Genomic DNA, 26,262 nt, shown 5'->3' on the forward strand with positions numbered 1-26,262 from the left:
GAGCTCGACGCAGCCGCGGGCGCCGCGTATTTAAATGAGGGGGCGGGGCAGGCAGGGCCCTCCGGAGCCCCTCCCCGGCCGCGCGGACCCACGAGTTGGGAACGGGACGATGCAGACCCGGCTCGGAAGGTCCACGCCAGGGACTTCCGCCGCCTAGAAAGCCGCGCTCTTTGCCGGGAGAGTTGCTGGTGCTTCTTAAAAAAATTTAAGTTGAACGGCTTTGCCTTATTCTCTTGGTTGTCGTCACAGGAAAATCTAAAGGAATTGGGGTTGCCACAACCAAGATGGCCGATAGAGTATGTTGCCCATTCAATACAGAGGTGAATTTTACACGGTCAGGTGTACTCCACAATCTAAGAGTCTCTTTGATCTCTCCCTGCCTCCTTCACCCCGCCTCAAAAGTCTCTCTTACCCAGAGAAGGTAGTATTGAATCAGGGTTGGGAGCACAGATTCTGGGATAAGAAAAGACCCCTTATAATTCTTACTCTTCCGCAGACTAGGCAAGTTCTTTAACTTCTCCGAACCTCATTCTTTGCGTCTCAAAAGAGGAGCTCTGATGTAAAGTATAATTGTGAAGATTAGAGATAATAAAAAGGAAAGTGCCTGGCCCACAACATGGAATTTAAAGTTATAGCCAGCATTATAAATAAACTGTGAAGCCCTTTGCACGTGAATCTGATTGTACGCCAGAACTTAAACTCATGTTTAAAAAAGATGAGGATGGGGGGGGGGGGAGTAGAAGGGAGAAAAAGGAGACAACTGTACTTGAAAAACAATAAAAAATAAATTTTAAAGAACAAGGAAAAGAAAAAACATCTTTGAGGCCTATTAAGTCTGTGCCTGGGTAACTGTTCTTGCTGACTTGAATGCAGCACTTTAGGCAGGGATAGGTTGTTTCAACTCAACCAGTGTCCCCTCCCTTCCCTCAGGAGAGGTATCTTCCCAAAGCTTTTTGACATTCACCGTGTCATTTAAGTCACGCATCAGGACAGGGTTGGGTTCTAATTGTCACGATCGTTTGACATTTACAATATCCACTGCTGAAATTTGGTTCAGCATTTACAGGAAAACAGGAATATTTATGTTTTGTGTTAATTCAAAACACATGAGCATATTTCAATATTATTTGTATTAGGTAAAAAAAATCAAACATCCAACAACAGAGGACGTGTTTAAATAAATAAATGACTTGAAAACAATAGAATAATATGCAACGATCAAACATTGTATCTACAACAGGGTTTGTCCACAAGGACACTTTACTGGCATTGGGAATAGGTACTTGCTCATTGTGGGGAAGGGCCCTGTGCATTTCAGGACGTTTAGGAGCAAACCCCCCTCTGACTAAGACAACTAAAATGTCTTCACACATTTTCAAATGTCCCCCGAGGACAAAATTGCCACTTCCCCACAATGAAAGGTATTGGTCCACAGTAAATTTTCCACAACCTTAGAAACTACATAGGCTATAACAGTCAAGAAAACCAGGAAATTCAAAATCAGACTGTGTGATTTTTATCTGTACAGAGCAATCATAGGAGGAAAAGAAGGAAAGGGGGAAAAAAGCAAGAGAAAAGGATGAAAGGAAATGAAGAAAATAAAAAGGACTGAAAAATACTGTATTTTTTCATGTATAATAAGCCCCCGTGTATAATGCGCACCCATGTTTTTGTGCACATTATACATGGGATTATTTTACCCATGGTATGAAGTCATTATACCCATATATAATGTGCATCCTTATTTTTCCCTCAAAAATTTGGGCAAAAAAGTAAGCATTATACATGACAAAATACGGTAAACTGAGGAATGGCACAGAGATGGTAACAGTTCTGCAGAGCAGGATTAAATGATCTGCCCAGGATGAACTCTGCCAGCCTAGGACCAGTGTCCCTGGGGCTCCCCACTGTCCTGGTGCACCCGTATCCTACTCTACCAATCCAGCATGTTGGGAAATGACGGCAGCTTGAAGCACGTGATACCAACTGGTCAGACGTTAAAAAATGCAGCTTTGGCTCTTTTGGCTGTGCTGACCCACAAATGAGCAGTCAAAAACAAATCAGACATAACTAGAGTCTGGGATGTGGGGTGGGGCTCTTTAGAGCCCCTGAGACTGAATATCCTGGGGGGTACAAACTGCCCACTGTGGCTGACTCCAGGTCGCTAGCTCTAAGAATAAGGGCATGTTTGCCTCTCCACCAACATTCACATCTGCTACTGCTATAAAATGGCCCTCAGACTTTTGCTAACCTTGAGCATTGACTAAGGCAGCCCAGGGTAGACCAGATAAGTGTACATATTAACAGATACATGGCATAGGTAAGTCTCAATCAGGCACACAAGAGACATTACCAGTAGTTCTTACTAAGGACCATTAATTTTCAATGACAGATATACATCTGCTCAGACAAGTGGGAGATTATTTCAAGCCAATTTAAGGCTAGAAATTGACAGCCTGCTTAGAGGAGCCAGCAATTGCCTATGTCTCATCCTGCAATGAGGAAACCCTATGCCCAGCCACAGATTGCCTCTGGAGATAGGGACAAGTATTCGAGCCTATCTTGAAATCACAGTGACCAAGAAGCAAGATACCATGAGAAATCTGGGAGCCTGGCCAGCTCAGGCGGTGGCAGCAAGCCTAGACCTTCCAAAAGTCACAAACCCCCATGTCACTGGAAAGAGGGCTGACCTAATGTGGGGTCTCCTGGCTTCACTGACTTTTCAAGATAAAATATACTACCTCTGTCATAAACTAGGAATTCATTTTACCCATTATTGTACCCTTAGTTTTTTTATTCTCATTTTCCTAATTTGTTCAACAGATATGTTGCGCAGTTGCACTGGCTTATATGATAAACAATAAGACAGTAAAGAGAGAGCAAGATAATTTCAGACAGTGTTAAGTGCTATAAAGAAAATAAAAAAATACTTTATTTTCTCCTATTGGCTGGGTGGGTAGGAACTTCTACATGAAGGCAGCTAGGAAAAAACTGAGTAATAAATGAGCCAATTGGCATAAAGATGACAACCATGTAAAGAAATGGATCTAGGTTGTTTTAGTCTGTTCAGGCTGCTATAACAAAAATAACACAGACTGGTTGGCTTATAAACAATACTTGTTGTTTACACAGTTCTGGAGGCCAAAACCCTGAGATCAGGGTGTAGCTCTGTGGGGTTGTGGCAAAGGTCTTCTTCCAGGTTGCAGAATGCCAACTTCTCACAGTGTCTTGATATAGTGGAGGGGGCCAGGGAGCTCTGTGAGGCCTCAGATAAGAATATTAACCCCACTCATGAGAGCTCCACTCTCATGACCTAAGCATCTCCAAAAGGCCCCATTCCCTACTAATACTATCACATTGGGCATTAGGATTTCACCATATGAATTTAGGGGACAAAAAATTTAGATCATAGTGAAAGTGCTCCACGAGCAGATGTTAACCTCAGAGGTTAACAAATTCAAGCCTGTGATGTGGGAATAAGCATTTAACATGAAGGTCCGTGTGGCTGAATTAAAACGAGAAAAGTGGGGGACTAAAAGGAGTTGAGAACTGGTCAAGGGTCAGATCATGCAGGGCCCTGTAGGCCCTACATATACATGTTATTAGGGAGGATTCTGATTCCAACCATGACTAAGAGTTTCCACTTTCACTAAAATAAAACCATAAAATCTAGATAATATACATAAAATATCTTTGGAAGAAATTAGAAAGAAACCAATGCAGTCAGGAAGTAAGGGGCGACATACAATCTTTAAGAAAAGGAAAGTATATGGGGAACCTCCACTGCCCATTTTTTTCCCCAAGTGTACTATCCAAATTGTGGCTCAAAAGAATCAAACCTGTGCAGTGAGCAGCAATCTTACTGGGCTAAAAATACACAGGTAGGAGGAGTTCAGAGCCCCCCAAATTGCAGGGACTTAAGGGTCAAAACACTGGAGAAGGAAACCACAGAGAAAGAGCCAAAAATCTATGAACAAATTTCTCTTGTCACTGGCTGATTCCTAAGCTGTGCAGGCACAGGATGAGACAGGAACAGATCCAGAAGAAAATAATAGCTAATGGAACAATAAATTGGAAGAGATTTCACTGGCCATGTAAGTACTGAGGAAATAGAAGTTAGAGTTAAACCCTGCTGAGGTACAGAGGCCTTAGCAAGTACCCGGGCTTTTAACTGAGACCTCAGAAGGTTTATACCCTAGGAATAAAGCCAGATTCTACAGCCTAAAGCCTAAGATTCTACAATCAAGGAAAATGTATTTCAAAACTGAAGGTCACTCTGGCCCGTGTGGCTTGGTTGGTTGGAGTGTTGTCCCGTGCCCTGTGCACTGAAGGAGTGTGAATTTGATTCCTAGTCAGGGTACATACTGCAGCTGTGGGTTTGGTTGTAGGTTCGATCCCTGGTCAGGGCATATGAGGGAAGCAACCAATTGATGTTTCTCTCACATAGATGTTCCCCTCTCTCAAATCAATAAACATATTCCTGGGTGGTGATTTTAAAAAAGGAAAAAAACTTAGTACATACACAAAAAGCTGTACATGGATGTTTATAGTAGCTTTGTTCATTATTGCCAAAACTCGGAAGCAAGTAAGATATCCTTCAATAGGTGAATGGATAAACAAACTGGTACATACAGATAACAAAATATTATTCAGCAATAAAGAGAGAAACATCAATAGGCTGCCTCCTACCCACACCCCAATGGGGGATCAAACCCACAACCAAGGTATGTGTCCTGACCGGGAACTGAACCCCCAACCCTTTTGTGTATGTACGGGACAATGCTCGAACCAACTGAGCCACGCTGACCAGGTGCCCTTCTTTCAATTTCGCTGTGAATCTAAAACTGCTTAAAAAATAAGACTTAATTTTTAAAGATTTTATTTATTTATTTTTAGAGAGGAAAGGGAGGGAGAGAGAGAGAGAAACATCAATGTGCGGTTGCTGGGGGTTATGGCCTGCAACCCAGGCATGTGCCCTGACTGGGAATCAAACCTGCGACATTTTGGTTCACAGCCCGCACTCAATCCACTGAGCTACGCCAGCCAGGGCAATTTTTAAAAATACTTTATTTTTAGAGCAAGGGGAAGGGAAGGAGAAAGGGAGAGAAACACCAGTGTGTGGCTGCCTGTCACACGGCCCCCACTAGAGCTGGCCCACAACCCAGACATGTGCCCTGACTGGAAATCGAGCCAGCGACCCTTTGGTTCACAGGTAAGTGCTCCATCACTGAGCCACAGTAGCCAGGGCTAAAGTCCTACTTAAAAAAAAAAAAAAAGAAAGAAAGTCATTTTCAGACAAACTAAAGCTGAGATAGGTAATTCATTGCTAGCAGAACTGTATTACTTTAGGCTGAAGGAAAGTGATCCCCCAACACAGGACTGAGGAGGAAATAGAGAGCACCAAAAGATTAAATATGTGGACAATAATGAGGGATTATAACATACGCAATAGAGATATGGCTCCCACAGCACAAATCAAGGATGCAGATTGTAATCTGCAGGCCCTAGAGTCTAGGGTAAACACTAAAGGAATACTACAAGAATGTGTATGTGAAAAGCTAATAAAAGAAAAAAAATACTGTAATGAAAGCACTTGATTAGTCCCCCCAAAAAGAACATATGGGATAAATAGAAAACAATTGCATTAGGTTTAAGCATACTTAAAAGTACGTGCAATGGGAAACCACTGAAGGGTTTTTCAGCAGGTGTGTGATTTAATCGCCAAGCAAAAGCTAGTAAAGGTAGCCATTAACCACCTCACAATTACCTTCACGGCACTCAGCAGGGTGTTGGCCATCAGTGAAGACACTACTGCTCGCACTGCTGAGCGAAACTGCAGTAGGAAATGTTCCTACTTCCCCCGAAACACACTAGTTGCTCTCTGTCACCCACTATTTAGGTAAGGTGAAAAGAGACCTTTGGGCAGAGCACTTCCCCCCCGACCCTCACTTCTCAACCATTTTTTCCACTTGAGGACTACTGCAGCTTCTGAAATACAAGTATCCTTTCCCAAACTTGACTGTGCAGCTCAAACACTTGGAGCCATTTTCAAAAATTTCTGTGGTCATCAAGAATATGTTCTTCCACCCTGGCTGGCATAGCTCAGTGGATTGAGCGTGGGCTGCAAACCAAAGTGTTGCAGGTTCGATTCCCAGTCAGGCCACATACCTGGGTTGCAGGCCATGGCCTCCAGCAACCGCACATTGATGTTTCTCTCTCCCTCCCTTCCCTCTCTAAAAAGTAAATAAATAAAATCTTAAAAAAAAAGTATGTTCTTCCCCAAAACTAAGCCAGTAATGGGCCATCAGTCTTTACAGCAACTATTACTGTAGTACAAGACTGCCTTGGTGGTCTCCCTTTCCTCAAGCAACATCCTGATCTTTGCCATGTCCAAGATTTCAAGATCAAACAGAACATGGACCCATGAAGTTCTAACCCTTTCATCCTAAAATTATTTATCTTTGAAGGCTTATCTCAAGTCTCAACATCTTAAAGCCTCCCTGGGAAAATTTATCCCTTGTCAACATGTCATGTTTATATTCATTTATTCAGTAATTATATTCTGAGCACCTATGTTATTTTCTGCCTTGGGGATAGCACTGCAGTTAGAACTAGCCTAGACTGGGTTTCATTATGTACTTCACTACTTGCCCGCTGGTGGATTACTTTGGGTTCTATAAGAAGTCTTCTCCAGATAGGATTAGCTATGGACAACTTATTAGGATGTAAGCCTCCCAGCAATGGGCCTGTTTCAACATCTCTGGCATTCTCAGTCATTGGCTAGGAGCAATCCTTAGAGTGTGGCCTCAAAGGGAACATGATGAAATTCCAGAGGACGGCAGCTGGGACATTGGTCAACTACAGTTCCCACAGTTGGAGATCTGAGACACATTTTCATGACCATTATATGCCACACCTTGCCCCCGGCCCTGATTTATTTCTCCACAAAAGTTGGGTAAGCAAGCTCCTTCACAGTGTCCATGTATTTCTGAGAACAAGCCTGAGCAGCTCCACCACCTTCTTTCCTCCCTTCCTCACTTGACCTCTGGGATGAGCACAGAACAGGTGGCTCTAGTCCCCATGTCATGGACTCATCCACTGAACAGTGTTCCCAGCCTCAGCACCGAGAAATCCAATAAGGAGGGCGGCGTTTGGATGAACGTAAAGAGTTGCAATAATGTGCATGACTACGATGTTTTCATTTTAAATGTAGAAGTGGGCAATTGGCCCAGGTATTCTGGAGACAGAGATATCAGAGTGAAAGTGAGCTTTTGCCCAGGTTTCCCAACTCCTACCTAGCTGTCAGTAATGAAAAGTATAAAATGCAAAGACTAGGTAGGATATGTAAAACTAATTAAATACCACCTAAATGTCATTTCCCTTTGATACGATTTTAAACCTGTTTCTTCCTCTGTAAACTAGAAAAACAATACTTATTCTACAACACTGCTTAAACAGTAATATATTGGGAGGGGCTTTGTGAACTATAAAGGGGTAAACAGCAGAGATCATTACCAACAAAAGTTACAAAGGACAGGACACACCAACATCTGTTTTCAGAATTTCAAAGGACAGGACACAAAAACACCTATTTTCAGAATTCCACTTACAGTTAATCACTGAGATGGGGGAAAAAAGCACAGTGGAAGAGAATATTGGGTTTCTTGATAACTTGGGATTTACTTCCACCCCAGAACTGTCATTTTCTGTTGGAACACCAGGCTCCATGACAACAGTAAACTTCACCTATGGACTCCGTCCTCCTGGAATCTAGTATCTTCCATTTGCTATTCAGCTGAAAGACATTCTCAGCCTTTCCAGTCTAATCCCTGAACACCACCATTTCCGGCAACAGAAATTCCTGAACTAAACAAAGCAAAGAAACTGAGGCAAGTAGCCAGAACTGTGAGCAGAAAGCCAGGAGTCCCCACTTGCCCAGTGCTGTTGACACCATTAGAAGAGCTGACAAAGATGAAAAGAAACAAAAGGTAGTCTTTTCCTCTTCTTGCATCCTCTAACTTGTCTCCTGGGTTGAAAGAAGCTAACAGGAGGCCAGCAGACAAAAGGAGTTTGAGAAATGTAGTTTTCAGAATTTAGACCCTTAGGTCTCCAAATAAACAAATGTCCAGGCCCTGACTGGTGTGGCTCAGTGGATTGAGCACTAGCCTGCAAAGCAAAAGGTCGCAGGTTCTATTCCCAGTCAGGGCACATGCCTGAGTTGTGGGCCAGGTCCCCAGTAAGGGGCACACAAGAGGCAACCACAGATTGATGTTTCTATGTTTCGCTCCCTCTCTTCCTGTCTTAAAAAAAAAAAAAAAAAAAAAGGCACACATTGCTAGCTAAAGCCTCAATCACCTCATCAATTTAAATAAGATGTCAGATCCAGGGTAACTGTATAACTCAAAATAGTACGGCATGAAATGAAGAATCTATCAGGCTGGGATTATAGCCCTCTCCCAAGCAAACATGTCCCCACCTCTGCTGGCAGTCAAAGAGACAAAAGACACCAGGAGCTGTTTAACATTGTAGGTTCTTTATTTTCACATTAAGATTAAAATATAAAACACACAAACATTAAAACACACTAACAGAGATCCTATTGCCCCATTTTCAAAGCAGGTAAAAGGATATATACAACAAGATATTTTCAACCTTAGAGCAATGAAGAAACATGCTAGGGAGAGCTGGGTGCTGTATAGGACTAGGTCTAGCAGGACTGTAGAGTCTGGGTCTACAATCTCCTGACAGCTGTGGTGTTGGGGGGGTCGCTAAAGGTGAGGGTTTTTTTCCTTTAGTGAAATCAGTCACATGAATTTGTTTCTAAAACATACAAATTTACTGGAGGAACACAAGGATTGGCAAGAGGTGAGATTCACCCAACTTCTCTGGTAGTAAGTCCCTTGGCTGCTATGCTTAGGCAACTCAATCAGCATCCCTTGAGTGTACTCCAAGGCTAGTCAAATCCTACTGCTGCCCAAGACTAAAGGCAGCCAGGGTTTGAACATCTGCATCCCTCTTTGTGACAATCTACTGAAGCCAGATGTGTTCTGCTTTTGAATTCAAATCCCATTCTGCCACTGAAGCTCTAGGCCTGGGCAATTGACCATTAACTTATCAAAAGCAGTATCTCCTCTGAGAAAAGGGGGCTCTTTCCCAGGCCCTGAAAACTGGCTTTTCAAAAAATCCCTAAAATAGAAGGCCGCTCTTTAAAAGGCACAACTAGAAATTGGAACTCTGGGGAAATTTACTGCAATAACCCCTTGCTGGTGAGAAATGCTGGAAATGGCTCAGAAGTTTACAGGTTCTAACTATTTAAAAATAAAAAACAGTAACATTTCTACAACAATTATTTAAGAAAATCACACTCCTGAGCCCTCCACTGAAGAAAAGTACAGTGACCAAATTTGGACAATCCAGAGTTTAAAAAAAAGTTAATGGGCATCTCCTGCAACCCACAGGTCTCCAATCACTATTACCTTCCTGAGAATAACCACTTTACTAACACTTTTAGAAAAGATCGGGATGGGAGGCAAATCAAAAGAACTTGGAGTTGAACATTATTTTCACATAAGGAAGGCTTCACATGTTCAAGAACAGCCCCTTACTCAGAAGGGGTGGCTTTATTCATGTGGGAACTCTTTTGGAAAGAAAGAGACAAGCCCTTCTCCTATTTGCAGCACAGCAGCAGTCTGAGCAACTTCTCTTTTTAAGTCTCTTTTAGTTAGTCCATCACTCCTGATATGATCCTAGGAGATTCAAGAGCTTTAACATATCACTCACTCATCTTTTCCTAATGAAAGGGAAAAGGAATGGTCCACTCCTGAGATCCTAGGCTGGCGGGGGTGGGGGTGGGGGGGTGGGTGAAGCTTCCCCACTGCTCAAATAACTGGTCTCTTTACTTGGCTTTCACAATCCAATGAATTTAATGCACTCGGCATTAGGAAAGTTGTCTGTAGCTCATCAGTTGCCTCTATCACGGAGCATGCCAATATCCTAGCACTGCACAACTGGAACATAACTGTGGCTGCCAAAGTAAACCAGATGTGCTCTATTACACACTTCTGTGGGGATAAAACCAAGTTACTAAAAGGTTGTCAGCCCAGAAGGTCAGAAAGAGATCAAATCCTATGCAAGGTACAGCGCCCTCTTGTGTTCAACTGAAGACTTCCGCATCCAAGTAGCATCAAATGTTTAGTCCCTTCAGGGACATAGGCAATCCCAAACCAAATAGCCCATGTGACAAGACCACTCAAGCAGGGGCTATGAAATGGCCAGTGCACAATCATATCCTAAAAGACTGCTGGGAGGATACACTCTTGTGATCCAGCAGACAGTCTGAAAGTACAGATTCTCAACAAAGACTCATGAAGGCTTTTAGCCAAAGAAAAGGAATAATGTAGACACAGTACCAGCCACTTACTCTTTTGATGAACCCAGCAAATAGACAATCTGTAGTGTTTCAGTGATCTGGAGTCTTAGAATCATACTAAAGAAACATTGTTTCCAAAAGTTCTAGGCCACAGACTTAAATAAGTAGGGATCTTGCTCAAGACTGTTAGGTGCTAGCAAACAACATTTAACATTAACCAGTAGCATGCCTTGTAAGTTTTAAGACCAGGATCACTCCCACTTATAGATCTGGACCATCTTCTCTGTTAAGGTAGCCAAGTAGCTGCTATGGTTTGCCTCAAAAGGGCAGATGTCCAAGACAGGCTGATCAGTCGGCAGATTCTGCAGCAAGGAGCCACTGCCAGCATCCCAAAGCTGCAAAAGACAAAGATAAAAGGTAAAGACATTCACTTCAGTTGGGAAACTTGCTTTCTTTCCCATCAAATTTAAAGAGATGCAGAGAAAGCACTGTCTGGGGAATAAAGCCCTAACCCTCCAAGGCTGTATAAAATCAACACACCTGACATGATCCAGGTATGGCCTCACCTACTGTAATCAGCAATTAGTTCACCTCTCAGTGAATCTTAATACCAAGCCTACCTAGCAGTCATCGCTTCAATATGTGCTAGATAAGTCTTTTACGGACAGAAGGGCGAATAGGACAAAGTCCTTGTCCTTGGCCTCATGGAACCTATTTTCTTTTAAAAATTAATTAGTTAAAAAAATATTTTATTATTATTATTTGTTAAAGATTTTATTTACTTATTTTTAGAGAGGGAAGGGGGGAGAGGGAGGGGGAGAGAGAGAAAGAGAAAGAGACAGACAGACAGACATCAATGTGCAGTTGCTGAGGGCCACGGCCTGCAACCTAGGCATATGCCCTAACTGGGAATCGAACCTGCGATGCCTGGTTTGCAGGCTGCGCTCAATCCACTGAGCTACGCCAGCCAGGGCAAAAAAAAATTTTTATTATTTATGCTATTTAGAACTTCTAACTAGTGCTTTCTTTTTATTTTAAAAACTTTTTATTATGAAAAATTTTAAAGTATTAAAAAGTAAAACAGTATACTGAGCAACTCATTACCCAGAGGATTAAGCTTTTACTACACCTACTTTATCAATTCTATTTTTCTTTGTCAATTTCATGTAATTTTTCTCTTATATACTTATTTTTTTAAAAGATTTTATTTATTTTTTAGAGAGAAGGCAGGAAGAAAAGGGAGAGAAAATCAATGTGTGGTAGCCTCTTGTATACCCCCTGCTGGGGACCTGGCCTGCAACCCAGGCATGTGCCCTAGACTGGGAATCCAAACAGCAACCCTTTGGTTTGCAGGCCTGCACTCAATCCACTGAGCCACACCAGCTAGGGCTACCCTTACATGCTTAAATAAGGACTAGATCAAGGTTCAACGACATCTCATAAAAGGTGCCCTGTACTTCATATTGCCTTGCATCAAGAGGCAAATTATTCCTGAAAAGCCCACTTACAGTGATGCTAAGGTTGATCTACATGTGTAGGTGTTAATGGGCTGACCCCTGCATCTTGAAATTTCCCACCAACCCTTCATCTACTGGTTTCACCCAGGACTGAGAGAGCAGATGCCCCAGAAATTATTTTATAGGGCGTTTCAGTGGTCTTTTTTTTTTTAAGGTTGAAAATATGGCCCATGGAACACTTTAGCTTATATAAAAAGAATGAGGTGAATCCACAGATATTGAAATGGAAAAGTAACCAAGACAGGAAGTTAAACAGGAAAAGAGCAAGCCACATAGCAGTATGTAAAGTGTGAGCTGTGTAAAAACTAAACTAAGCGAACATGCACACACACAAATTTGCAGAAGTGTAATCATGGAGAACTTTAGCTTTTTGCTTTATACATTTCATATAAAAAATAATAGGCTCACCAGGGCAGAATTTGATGCTTCATCACCAGTACACACCAGGATGTTGCCACTCTTCCCTGGGTGTTGGAAAACAGCACTTTTGGTCAATAGTTTGCAAGTGGGTCCCCCCAGGAATGTCTGCACAGGATGGCAGGAGCAGACTGGCTCTCCAGCTTCATCCAGTTTATAGGACATCTCCATCAGCACACTTCGTAAGGTGTTATGATTTTTATCTATGAGACAAGAGAAAAATGTTGCTCCATGGAAATGGTCCAAATAACAAATACCTCAGAGACTTATAACCTAGCTAAGTGCAAAAGTCACAAATAAACCATCAAGATAGCTACAAACATAATAACAAGAACAAACTAATACAGCACAAATGACACCCAGAGCCCTAGCCTAGGATTAAGTTATCTACAATAGGTTCTGCCCATGAGAGACTATCATTTTTAGGAAAATCACTGTATCCTGCCAGACTCCTGCTTGGGTTTTACGTCTGACTACCATTATTTTTCCTTTCCCCAGTGGGGACCCCATTAGCCCTGCAACTGTACACTTTTACAAAGTGAAACGGTATTGTAAAAGGGGAAACACACATCTGTGGTTCTGCTGGAAGGCAAACAAAAACTCGAAAACAAAATGGAACACCCAAGTTTTCTATACGTCACACACAGTGCATAAGTCTTGGAGACAAAAGACCTATAAGAACTGAAAGGGTCAGAAGACTCTGCTGAGGCAACTTCTCAAAAATTTTTTTTAATGATTACACCTACCCACAACTAGTAGAAGTAGGGCATTTTGATGACTATCTCTGATGAAACATCTACCTAACCATCAGTATAGCTCATCAACATAGATTCATACCCTTCAGGCTAAAAAGAATCTATGAATTTAAGCACAGACAATTGTCATGCACCCTATTTCTGGAGGCAGTGAGAAGTTCAGCTAGCTAAGCCCACACAACCATGGTTGTCCATCTACTCTCCACTAAACTATGCTGGCCCCAAATAAGAAGGAACATCTAATGCCCTAGTCTGGGCCCTATAGGGCTGCCTTCATCTGGGTCTTTCTCTTAGGTGAGGAGCAGGGAGAAGACATGAAAGTGATCTGACAGTGGCTCAATGGCCTCAAAAGCAGGCCTCCTTATTCCATTGCTGTTCTAAGTCTTAGGAGCTCCTGAAGTGGCTGATTTACTTCCAGGGCCTAAGTACCTGGCAGAATCTGTCCTAGTTCACACAAGTGAGCAGGAAGGCAGGCTGTACGCAGAAACATGGGGTCATCATCCTCACTGTAGTAGTTAAGAACTATTAGTGAGGGGCTTACCAGTACTACTGAAGGATAGGGAAAGCTCTCTTTTCCTCTCTTCCACAAATATGATCCCAAACAAATCACAGGTGGTCCCATGAGGGCATCCCAACACTCACCAGGCCTGTAGGTCACTAGACAGTGTCGGGTGCTGCTCTCCGTCTGAAAGTCTATGCAGCCCCCTGGCTCTATGGGCAGTACGTGAGGCCGAAGAGAAGAGCCGGTTTTTAGCTCCCAGAAGGAAGCATTCTCCAAGGTTCCAGCCAACAATCCACCATATGGAAACACAGCCGAGGCAGCTCTGGGTATGTATGACAGGGACACCAGCGGGCACCTGAAGGGAAAGAAAGGAACCCATGCCTCACGTTCTAATACTTGGACTATTCCAGACCCCACTACCAGGAACTGCCTTGAGCACATTTCTACCTCCATAAAAGAGGTTAAAAACCTATGAGTCATTATTCTCTGACATCTGACAAAAACTACCAATCCACTCTGTAGAAATAAAAAGACATACATACAATATTCTACATCCAATTTTGGAAGAGACACAATATGGTCTAAAAGTAATGAAAAAAATGGACTAAGATATTTAGTACAAGGTAATAATTACCAGAAAATTTGACTAGTATGAGGCTTCTGGAAATGGAGTTAGCCACATACATAGGAAAGTAAAAAAAAAAACACAGCTTATACATCTAAATAAAACTTCCAAGCTGCAATTGACAGACCCCTCATTTAAAATATATCCCCAAGCAACTACATTTTAATTTATAAACAGGATTGTTTTAGATATTTTCTATATCTCTTTCTGTAAGCATATGATTAAGACTATGCCTAGAATTGCTTACAGACTACGTTCCTATGAACTTTTTTCTGCTAAAGTTGCCAAAGCTCTCTGCCTTCTTTCTTTATAAACGATTTTTATTTATTTTGAGAGGGGAAAGGAAGGAGAAAGAGAGGAAGAGAAAGATTTATGTGCCAGAGAAACACTGATTGGCTGCCTCTTGCATGCCCCCAACTGGGGACCTGGCCTGTAACCCAGGCATGTGTACTGACCAGGGGATCTAAACAGCCAGCTTTTGGTTTGTGGGACAATGTCCAAACCACTGAGCAACACCAGCTAGGGCTTTAAAACAATTTTTTATTTATTAATATTTTAGAGAGAGGAAGGGAGAGAAATGTCAATTCTGTTGTTCCACTTATTTATGCAGTCATTGGTTGATTATTCTCTGTGCCCTGACAGGGATCAAACCTGCAACCCTGGTGGTATTGGGACAATGCTTTAATCAACTGAGCTACCTGGCCAGCACTGCTATCTTATTTCATTTCCCAGTTAGCTAACCAAAAGCAAACTAAAATAAAGACAATACACACAAATATTATTTCCTTGCTATTTGCGTTTATTGTCTACTCTGTGTGGGTCCCTCTACATTAATGACAGTTACTTTGCCTGGATTTCACATCTGTGTAAGTTTACATCAATCATCTTTGGGCCCACAGACCACAAACACTGCTGAAGCACGATTTCACCCCATCCAAGTGAAAAGAAAACCACAAGTTGTTGAGGCTAGGTTTCAGTCAGTAATTATTACTGTAGTGATTGATATCTTTATATTTAGATCCTGCTGCCCCTCTTTTAATATATATTCGTATTACAAATGGAAATTCTCTCTTAAGACACTTCTCATTTTGGTCCAGGCCACAAACCCCACTCTCCTTTTGAGACCTTTATGCTTCCAGGATAGCATTATGCCCAAGAGGTATTCAACACATTCTGAATAGCCAGAGTGGTGCTGGTGGCCACCCACCCTCAGAACTTGAACTGACTTCACAAACTCCCAACTCTGTCACTGGATTATAAAATAAGTCATAGTAATATGGAATCCTTAGACCAAATTGGTTTAGCTGTGGATTAGGAAAGTTTTAAATCACTTTTTACTGGGCTACCCTTTACTGTTTTCTTCCTGTGTGTTAGACATGTGGCTATAAAAGCAACTGTGTGCTGACCATATTTTATAGATGAAGATCACAACAGGACAAAATTCCATACCTCATACCAAGTGGAGCTGGGTACTGAATGCAGATCTGACTTAATTTTGCCATGTTGGGTGATGAGTTATTCTATGACGCTGGTTATACCTGGTATTGGATCTTTCTACCATGTAAAATAACATGAACATAAACTCTAAGGATCTTTCTGATTCTTAAGTAAGAACAGATTAGTGGATTCAGAGAGAACTAGCTTCTGTGAGGAATTCTGACCAACCATGAAACACTCTGGGAAAGAGAGGATTAATACAGTAACTGTCCAAGAGAAAGAGGCTACCTACAGGAAATAAGTAAGTTGACTCCCTACCTGGCTTTCTGAGGTATTAATTCCTGGACATAATTACTCGTGTTTCGAAGGTCATATACCAGAACTGAACCATTGACAAGTCCAGCATAGATGTAAGTGTTCTCATCAAGACACCAGCAGCAGCTCCAGACAGCCCGGCCAGCATTGTAAGTCTGAACCACTGTATTTGTGCCCAGGCTGTGGAATTACAAGAGACTTTTACAACTATGCATTAAGAAAATCAAATTTATAAATATTATTATTTTCATGCTGATCACTTAAGAATACATCCCCACACCCAAACTATTCCTCTAAGGACTGCCCAAATAACTCCTTATAATTCCATAATATTTTGGGGGTAGGGAGCACATGGGTTCTCTCCTTGAGCTATAAGGAAGTAAGAATAAATTAAAGTAACATAGACCCAGTACATCCCCACTGTATTTCCATTACATTCTCCAGTTATTTACTACATTGGTTATGCTATTCCATTTTGAAAATATAAGAAAAACAGAAATAAATTACAATCCAACCAACCAGAGATAGTAATTAATAATCTTTGGTACCCCCCTCCTTTTTAACTAGATAAAAAATTAACAGCATGTGCACACACACACACACACACACACACACACTAACAGTACATTAAGCTGAAGCATTCTTGCAAAGTCAAAATGCTCATGAGTGTGCTATCATGTCCCTTGGATTTAGCTGCAGAAATTAAACAGGAAGCCAACTATCAGACATCTAATCAGAACTACTTCCAATGAGAGAAGTCATCAGGGCACCCAAGGACAGTGAGCTCCCAGTAAGCATTTCTGTTAGGCAGAATGATTCAAGTAATAGACCAGGAATAAGCAGTCCTAAACTGGTATGGTGACTCCATATTGTCACTTTACCATTTCAAGGGTGTTACTCTTATCTGCATGACTTAAGATGTATTTTGTGAACTTTTTAAAGTAAATGAGGGGAAAACAAACACCCCCCCACCAAACAAATAAAACAAAAATAAACACAAATCAAAAAACCCTAAGCTAAGGCCATGATAACACAAATATTAATTTCCATGCTATTTAACATTAAACAGCCCAAGTTTCACCTTCCTCCCCAAAGTACTCACCTGGTCAGTTTAATAGTGTTGTCTAGGGAAGCAGAGAGAAGTAAGCCATTGAACTGACCGCTGAAAGCCAGTCCTCGGATCTGTTTGCTATGCATGGGAATGTACTGACTGCTTTTCATGTCAGCAGTACTGAACATCTTAACACCAAAACCTGCCAAAGATAAGGGCGAGATACGTCACTGGTGGCCACCTTAGGGCAAGCTATTTTTCCAAGTAGCTCCTTTGTACACCTTTCCTAACAAGTACAGTAAGATCCTAGGAAAAAGTAAAAAAAAAAAAATAAATAAATAAAATTTCCCAGGGTTATAACTTATTATAAAAAGTATATTCCACTTCAAGTATCAACAGGTATATGATAAACCACTGTATATACATATAACAGAATATTACCCAGTAATTAACAAGGAATAAACTAACAAAATAATACAAATGAATCTCAAAAAACTAAACACTGAATGGTGCCAGACCACCCCTCCACCAAAATAATACTATGAAATTCTAGACCATGTAATCTAATCTATAGTGACAGAAAGTCCATCAATTGTTGCCTGGGGATGAGAAAAGAAAGGGACAGGTCGGAAGATGATTTTCAGGGGTGTATATACCGTATATTAAGACTCATCAAATGACACACTTAAGTATGTACAGCTTGTTTTATATCAATTATACTTTAATGAAGCTGCTGAGAGGGAGAAAGGGCAAGACAGTGAGTGTGCTGGAGATCCTATTCTACTTGAAATACAAACATTCAAGACGCATTAAACAATAAAGAATGGATGTGAAAAAAAATGGATGTAAGTGCTTGAGCAAGGGAAAACAAAAATATACACAATTGGACTACATCAACCTAAAAGTTTTGCACAGCAAAGGAAGCCATCAACAAAAGAAAAAACAACCTGTTGCATGGGAGAACATATTCGCCAATGATGCATTTCATAAGGGGTTAGGATCCCAAATTTGTGAAGAACCCATACACCACCACCAAAAAAACAAACAATCCAATTAAAAAATGGGCAGAGGAGCCCTGGCCAGTGTGGTTTGGTTGGAGCGTCAGCCCACACACTGGAAGGATGCCGGTTTGATTCCTGGTTGGGGCACATACAGGAGGCAACCAATTGATGTTTCTCTTTCTCCCCCTCCCCGCTTCCTCTCTCTCTAAAAGCAGTGTCTTCAGGTGAGGATAAAAAAAAGAGCAGAAAACCTGAACAGATACTTCTCCAAAGAGAATATACAGATGACTAACAGACATATGAAAAGATGCTCAATGTCACTAATCGTGAGAGAAATGCAAATTAAAATCACAAGATATTACTTCACACCTTTCAGAATGGCAATCGATAAGCCAACAAAGAGTGCTGGCAAGTATGTGAAGAAAAGGGAACCCTACTGCACTGGTGAGAATACAGACTGGTGTAGCCACTGTGGAAAGCAGTATGAAGTTACCTCAAAAAATTAAAAATGAAACAGCCTTATGACCCAGCCTTATATTCTTTGGGTATATATCCAAAGAAACCCAAAACACTATTTTGAAAGAATATATGCACCCCCATATTCACTGCAGCATTGTTTACAATAGCTGAGATATGGAAGCAACCCAATTGCCCAAAAGACAAGTGGATAAAAAAGTTGTGGTACATAGTTTTGAAGCATTTGATGGAACTTCTGGCGGGGAGACAGATGATAACAGGCTAAGACAAAGGGACCTAAGAGTTGGCAAAAACCACATGCTGAAGACAGCAGAAAGAAACATCAACATTGAGGAATGATTTGTGCACATGAAGAGATTTGGTTTTCAACATTAGGACAATGTAAAATTAACCTTAAAAGCATAAAATCTAAGAATATTAGTGTACTGTTGTTAAAATAATGCATATATTCCCAAATTCTTTTCATTTGGAATCTGTCAATTTGAACATGCCTGAATGTAAGTATTAAATCTTCTTTTTTAAATCCTCATGTAAAAAAATGTTTATTGATTTTACAGAGGGGGGAGGGAGGATGAGAGGCATGAAGGGGGCAGGGGAGGGGGAGAGGAGAAGAGGTGTGGAGAAAGAGTGGAACATTAACTGATTGCCTCCCATCTGCACCCCAACCAGGGATCAAACCTGCAACCTTTTGGCGCACAGGACAATGTTCCAACCAACTAAGCCACCCAGCCAGGGCTTAAATCTTGTTTTAATTTGAATCAACCCTCCAGGTAATGTTTTTTCAAATATTTCCAGTCTAAAACAAATCTGTAACTTCAGTGGGACATATAGGAACACATGGTCCTTCTTGGACTATACCATTAACACACACTTCCAAGTACCTCATATTCTTACTTTGTCATGGATTTTCAGTATTTCTGACCTTGTGATGAATAAATTTACAGACTAAAGTCAACAGACAGTAAAGACACCTCTGCAGTACCCTGAAATATTTGCGTGAACAGGAAACCACGAAAAAAGCTAATCTGGCCCTGACTAGTGTGGCTCAGTTGGTTGGGTGTTGTCTCTCAAAGTGGAAGTTGGCCATTTCAATTCCTAGTGGGGGTTCGTATGAGAGGCAACCAACCGATGTTTCTCTCTTCCTCCCTCCCACTCTCTTTAAAAATAAATAAATAAAATCTTTTAAAAAAGAAAAAAGGTGATTTGGTGGCTGTGGACAGTGTTCACCCACTAGTGAGTCCTGAGTTCTCCAAAACAGGGAGAAGAGAAACAGATGGAGTCCAGTAATAAACATGAAAGCTGAGGCTCTAGACTGCTCACCTGGAAGGAAGGTGGCCTGAGGAGAAGGCTGTGAAACCACCAGGCAGCTCAGAGATTCACAGAATGACATAATTCGGCAGTTTCCACTCTGAGACACTGTGAAGGTCTTCTGGAAACAGTACTTGCGCAGGCGCGAGCTGCTTTGGGATGGTGCTTGGGAGCCCCTGGGATGCCGTAATAGCTGATCCCGATGTTGCAGAATAAGTTTTTGCAAGTCCTAAAACGAAAAGATTTTGTAAATGTAAGCTTTTTCATTTGTTATTCCCCTCCTGCAAAATTTCTTGATCAAATACAAGGAGGTTTCTTATCCATTATATGAAAACGTTAACATGCATCCTAGAGAATTGTTGTGGTTTTTGCAGTATTAGCAACAAGCAAATGAAATAAAGAGAGCACAGAATCATACACAGTAGGGTTGAAAGTCATTTTTGTTTAAAACCATCATCTTACTGGTAAATTCAGAAAGCTGAAATGACTTGTTTTTGGATTATCTGGTTTAATCTTTTAAAAAATCAGATTGCAGTAGAATTCGTCAAAAAGCATATATGCTTTGAACAAATGCCCTAATCAGAAATAAAGAGCTGGTCATATTTACTTGCTGAAAAACTTGATAAATCCTATTTGTATTTGAGATGAGCCTGAGTAATATTCAGTTTCCTTCTCAATTCCTATCCCAAAAGTTCTTTGGATTAGAAAAGGCAAACTTACCTGGACACGATTATGAAGTTTAGTGCATTCCTCAGTGAGGACTTGAAGTTGGAGTCGGCACTGTGCTGTTTCTAACTCGGCCTGCTTCCTTAGCATCTGCTCCTGTAGTAAGACACTGGAGGGGGAGAACCAGCAATAGGTAGACATTAGGAAAACTACAGAACACTTCCCATCAGGGGGGCATAGTAAGTTCATGCTATGATATACACACTTTGCTGTAAATAAATTACGCCAGTAAATAAGATAGAACAAGAGAAAAATCTCTCAAGTCCAGAAACAATACAGAAATATAGCATGCAGGGCTGAACTCATGAGCCTACTAGGCTCTGGTGTTAAAGTAGACACTGAGTTTGATTCCTTAAGCAGTAAGGATTAAAAATGCAAAACAAGAGATCAGAGCCAAGCTCACTGCCAGAGGTAAGGCCAAATTATAAAAGAGTACAATGACATGTTAAAAGAGTAAAGTTATCTCTTGGATTGAAAGAAAATAAGCTACCAGGCATTCATCAGACACTCAAATAATGCTACAAAAGAGGATGAAGTTAAAAAAAGAAGCCTGTACCAGGAAAATGCTAACAAAAGAAGGACTAATTAGAATTAAAAAGCATGAACAAGCATAAAGAGAACAATGCATAATGAAAGGGCACATTCACCAGGAATAAAAATCACAAATGTGCATGTACCTAAAGACAATTTGAATATATGAAATGCAAAAAGAAAAAAAAAAAAGATTTCCATTTCAATGAGACAGGACAGAAAAAGAGATGAAATCTGGAAAGAAATGAATAAAGTTGCCCTATTTATCCCATGAAAAATTCAGGAGAACCTACCAACTATTAAGAGTTCGGCAGGTGCTAGAATCAAGATTAAGAAAATTAGATCACATTCCCCAGGTACCATATAACTGATTAGCAAATCAAAGCACTTTTGTAAAAGACATAAGAAAACCGTAATTGGAAAGATATTATATAATGCTCATGTTTGGAAAGACTCAAAATCATGAAGATGTCATTTCTCAAGTTATTCTAAAAACTTAATGCAATTTCAATCCAAATCTCAAAGGGTTTTCATGGAACTTATCAAACTAATTTGCAAATTAGTATGGAGGAGCAATGTGCTAAAAACTGCAAAGTCAATTTTAAGGAACAAGGTAAGAGAATGTATTTAAAGCTACAATAAATTATAACTTGTAATGGAGTAAAAATAAACAACCAGACCATGGAACAAAAGAATAGTCCATTCATACATAGAAACTTAATTTAGGATCGAGGTAGCAAGGAAAATTTATACAGAAAGAGCATACTATTTAATAATCATGCTGTCACAAGTGGTTATCCAAAACCCAGATTTTAGATAGACTAAAAACCTGTATTAAAAAGTAAAATTTGTAAAGACCTTGAGAAGAAGATAGTATGTTTTTATGACCTTGAAGCAGTGGAGACCAAAAAGCACAAAAAAAGAAAAAAAAAGAAAAGAAACTGATAAAGACTTATGTTAAAATAAAAAAAAAACTTGTGTTCAATAAAAGATTCCATAAACAAGTTAGACACAAGTCACACATTAGGGGAGGATTATTTGCAATGTACACAACTAACAAAAAATTAGTATAAAGAAAACATGAAAAATTATAAATCATGTTTTGCTCAACAGAGATGAGCAAACTATATGAACACAACTCACAAAAGAGTATGTCCAACCTCATTAGCAACTGAGGAACTGCAGATTAGATAAACACTACCTCATCCCATGACAATGGCAAACCTAAGTCTGATAAATTAATGTAGGCAAGGGTACAAAAAATGAAAAAATATTGCTGGTGGACATACAGACTGGAAACAGCCTCTCAAAAAAGCAATATGACACTGTCTAGGAAAGTTGAAATTACATGTAACCTACAATAAAGCAATTCCACTTCTAGATCTAAAGAAACTCACCAATCTCTCTGGAGCATTGCTTTTATTAACAAAGACTGCAAACCACCTTAACCACCACCACCACAAAATACGTAAGTAAATTCTAATCAGAGAACTAAAATACTATACAAAAACTGAAATAAATAGTTACATGTTTCAACTAGGATATGTATCCCAACATAATACTAAGCCCCCAGCACCCTCCAAAAAATCAAGCTACAGAAGGAAAATTATAATCCAGTAACATCTACATAAAATATAAAACCTCTTAAATCATACTATATATAGATCCTCTGGGTAAAGAGATGGAATTAAGGAGAACTTAGTTCATAAGTAAGCTTCTATTGTATCTATAATACAACTGCCATTTTAAAATGCTACAATAAGTGTTTGTTGGAGCAAGTAAGAAAAAACAAAGAAAACTAAAACTGTCCATAATTCCACTCCTCAGTGACTAGCATTATTTTCCTAATCCACAAAAATACAATCACACTAATGTGCTTTGACATGACAACATATTACATGCACTTCAAAAGCAGTTTTAATGAAATGTACAGTATTCCATCACAGTTCACTCAACCAATTGATTCTCTTGGCTTAGATTAACAATGCTAAATAAAAAGACCAAGCAAATTTTTCCACATATCCTTAACTGTTTCTTTAGAATAAATGCCCGAAGTAGAATTACTTTAAAAATCTTTTCATTCATTTTTCTTAAATGCCTGCATAAGCTCGCATTTCTCTATTTTCACTGTCGACACTATTACAGATGTGTCCAATCCCCCCCCCTTAACTCCCTCCTCCCAGCCCCTACTCCCCCTTCCCTCTGACCATTCACCACGAGTTGTCTGTGTCCATAGGTTATACATATATATTCTTTGGCTAATCCCTTTACCTTCTTTCATCCAGTCTCCTGGGTTCTATGCATCTATGCCTATGTTTCTATATTGTTTCTGTTTAGTTTGTTCATTAGATTCCATATATAATCATACGGTACTTGTCTTTCTCTTGCTTACTTCACTCAGCATAATAACCTCCAGGTCTACCAATGCTGACGCAAAAGGTAAGACTTCCTTTTTTTTTTTTTTTTTTTTTTTTTAAAAAGTCATGTAGTATTCCACTGTGTAAATGCACCACAGGTCTGCCCCAGCAGGTGGCTCAGGTGGTTGGAGCAGTCATCTCACAGACCATAAGGCTGTGGGTTTGATTCCTGGTCAGGATGCATACAAGAAGGCAACTGATCAATGTTTCTCTCCCCTTCCTCTCTAAAAAGCAATGAAAAAATGTCCCCAGGTGAGGATAAAAATAAATAAGTAGATAGATAGATAAATAAATAAATAAATAAATGTGCTGCAGCTTTGAAGAATTATGTTTTTAAAGATTTTATTTATTTTTAGAGAGGAAAAGGGGGGGAGAAAAGGGAGAGAAACATGGATCAGTTGCCTCTTGAACAAACCCAACAGGGGACAGGCCCACAACCCAGGCCTGTCCCCACTGGAAATCAAACCAGTGACCTTTCACTCTGCAGGATGACACTCAACCAACAGAGCCAGGATGGTCAGGGAATTACTTTGAAAGGCTGCTGAAGCATATTGCCAAGAGCTTCTCAAAAAGGTTGTGCTTGCATACTTTCATTTATGAGTCTTCTGTATGGAGTGCTGTTATAGGGTGGTTTAGGAACACCATAAGCAAAAATGGCAACATTTAAGTAATACACTAGATCCTCTTAAAAATATACATTATTAAACCTGTTCTAGCAAAGAGGAGACTAAGACTTGGAGAATGCTTTAGATGGCCATGAATTGGCTACAAAGATCATACACTAGGAATTTCGAATTCAGTGTTCATAGTATTTAGCAGAAGAGATAGGCAGTAAATGTAATCCCTAAATTAGAATCTGGACAGGTTACAAAAAACCCAGGATATCTTTCTATTGTAATGCCAGGTATAAGGTATTACAGCAGGGCTATAGGTTTCTCTATGGCTTTTGATTTCAGGAGGCCTTAAGACACCATGGTCTTGATCTCCCCAGGTCATATTTCCAAAGGCCTAAGTCCTTTAAAAAATTTTATTTTAGGAGAGAAAAAGAGAAACATTAATTTGTTGTTCCAACTATTTATGCATTCATTGGTCGATTCTGGCCAGGGAATGAACCCGCAATCTTGGCTTATCAGGACAAAGCTGTCCAGCCAGGGCCCTGCTGAGTGTTTTGAGAGGGCACCTGTGACAAAAGGTAAGAAACTGCTACCCTTCATAGGATTGATTTTGATCCCAAGGGGATGCACCATTCCCAGAAGTACTGCAATACCTGGTCAATACAGAGTGGACAGAGCAAGGTCCTATTCCATCCTCATTCTCCAAAAATGCATTTAATATCCTCAGATAGAAGACATATCAGATATTAAACTAATAAAAAGATACAACACTTGATCTTAGCCAAAAGATCAAGAGGCAATAAAAGCTTGAGTCTTATTATTTTTAATCCTCACCCAAGGATATGTTTATTGATTTGAGAGAGAGAAGGGAAGAGAGAGGGAGAAAAGGAGAGGGGGGAGGGAAGAGAAGAGAGAGAGAGGGAGGGAGACAGGAAGAGAGAGGGTGGGGGAACACTGATGTAAGAAAGAAACATCGACTGGTTGCCCCCCTGGACGCGCCCTGACCAGGGATCAACCCCACAAACTTTTGGTGTGTGGGATGGCACTACAACAACTGAACCACCCAGCCAGGGCAAAGGCTTAAGTCTTAAGGTTGATTCCAACTTCATGGGAATGTCTAAGTGCTCCTGCAGAAGAAACAGCTGCTCCATTCCATCAGAACCTACTTGTTCCAATCAGCACACGACACTCAGGCTTTGAAAGCAGAAGCTTACAAGAGGTGCTGGGCACATAGAAGTAACAAGAGTCTTCCTCTTGCTGCCCTACTTTCATGTCTCTCTGCAACACTGGTTAGTACTCTGTATATTACAATAGAAACTTTAAAATGTCAAACTTAAATTGAAAACCAATGTACTGACTTGTGTAATTGAGAAACTCATGGAGTTTAACTTCAGGCATAGCTGAAATTACAATTACTTGCTACCTCAGATCCTCACTGTTAATGCTGTATGGAGAGCAAACAATGTAGATCTCTCTCAGAAGATGATCATCTATGTATTACAAATCACAACATGAGACAAGATGGCCAGCAATCCCCAGCCACAGCCCAAGTAAACCTTCAGAACCCTAAGAGTGATTCAAGAAACCAAAAAGGAACAACCCAGCTAGGCAGACTCCACCTACCTTTTTACACGCTCATGTTCACTAGTGTCCAAAGCTCTCAGGGTTCGGGCATAAAGGACAACAATGTCACTGTGCTTGGCTTTCTTGTTGCACTAAAGAGCCCAACAGGATACAATTAGTAGGGTTCCAGGAATCCTCCTGACTTAACATGACTGTGCACATGCACAGACCCTGCCTGTAGTCCTTACCTGGGGACATTTTCGTGTCTGTCCTTTGAGCCACTTAGAAATGCACCTAAACCCAAAGAGATGCCCACAGCGTAATGCAGAAAGCCGGTGATCCCCAGCATTGGTCCATTGTTCTAAACATATCGTGCAAGTGTCCCCTTCTTCTTCCTCATCTGTACAAGTTGAAGGCAGAAGAGAGCTGGACTTCTGGGGAGACTGCTGGATGGAAACCAGGACACATTCAAATGATAGAAAATGCAAAATCAGTCTTGAAGAGGACACACAACTATCAAATTAACAAAACCACACAAAAATAATATAAACCCAACAGAAAACACTGTAGGAAAACGGCAACACCTATGAATCACCTGTTGTTCTTTCTAGAATGCAATCTAGTCAAATTAATACAA

The 26,262-nt window shown here is 40.5% G+C and overlaps 1 protein-coding gene and 1 non-coding gene across 5 annotated transcripts in view; both read right to left on the reverse strand.

Moving 5' to 3' along the window:
• Positions 1-8,516: 8,516 nt before the first annotated feature.
• The window catches only part of RFWD3 (ring finger and WD repeat domain 3), a 33,262-nt gene continuing 15,516 nt past the window's right edge, over positions 8,517-26,262 (reverse strand). Inside the window, exons 5-14 of one of the 4 annotated variants that reach the window (XR_004900062.1) lie at positions 25,874-26,071; positions 25,686-25,777; positions 20,495-20,609; positions 19,787-20,003; positions 17,040-17,190; positions 15,941-16,117; positions 13,701-13,915; positions 12,295-12,506; positions 10,483-10,764; positions 8,782-10,335 (exon numbers count right to left, since the gene is read on the reverse strand). Coding sequence is in view for 3 of the 4 variants with exons in the window: in XM_036012211.1 (XP_035868104.1) it covers positions 10,621-10,764; positions 12,295-12,506; positions 13,701-13,915; positions 15,941-16,117; positions 17,040-17,190; positions 19,787-20,003; positions 20,495-20,609; positions 25,686-25,777; positions 25,874-26,071 (1,521 nt within the window). In the remaining variant the exon portion in view is untranslated. Of the gene's footprint in view, positions 10,765-12,294; positions 12,507-13,700; positions 13,916-15,940; positions 16,118-17,039; positions 17,191-19,786; positions 20,004-20,494; positions 20,610-25,685; positions 25,778-25,873; positions 26,072-26,262 lie in introns of all 4 variants that reach the window. The other 3 variants (XM_036012211.1, XM_036012212.1, XM_036012210.1) reach the window with 3 other exon arrangements.
• On the reverse strand, positions 24,682-24,863 carry LOC114488458. Its single transcript, XR_003683777.1, has one exon. It is a non-coding gene; the product is annotated as a U2 spliceosomal RNA (small nuclear RNA).

The sequence above is a fragment of the Phyllostomus discolor genome, chromosome 12 (genome assembly GCF_004126475.2).
Source record: "Phyllostomus discolor isolate MPI-MPIP mPhyDis1 chromosome 12, mPhyDis1.pri.v3, whole genome shotgun sequence".
NCBI classification, from domain to species: Eukaryota; Metazoa; Chordata; class Mammalia; order Chiroptera; family Phyllostomidae; genus Phyllostomus; species Phyllostomus discolor.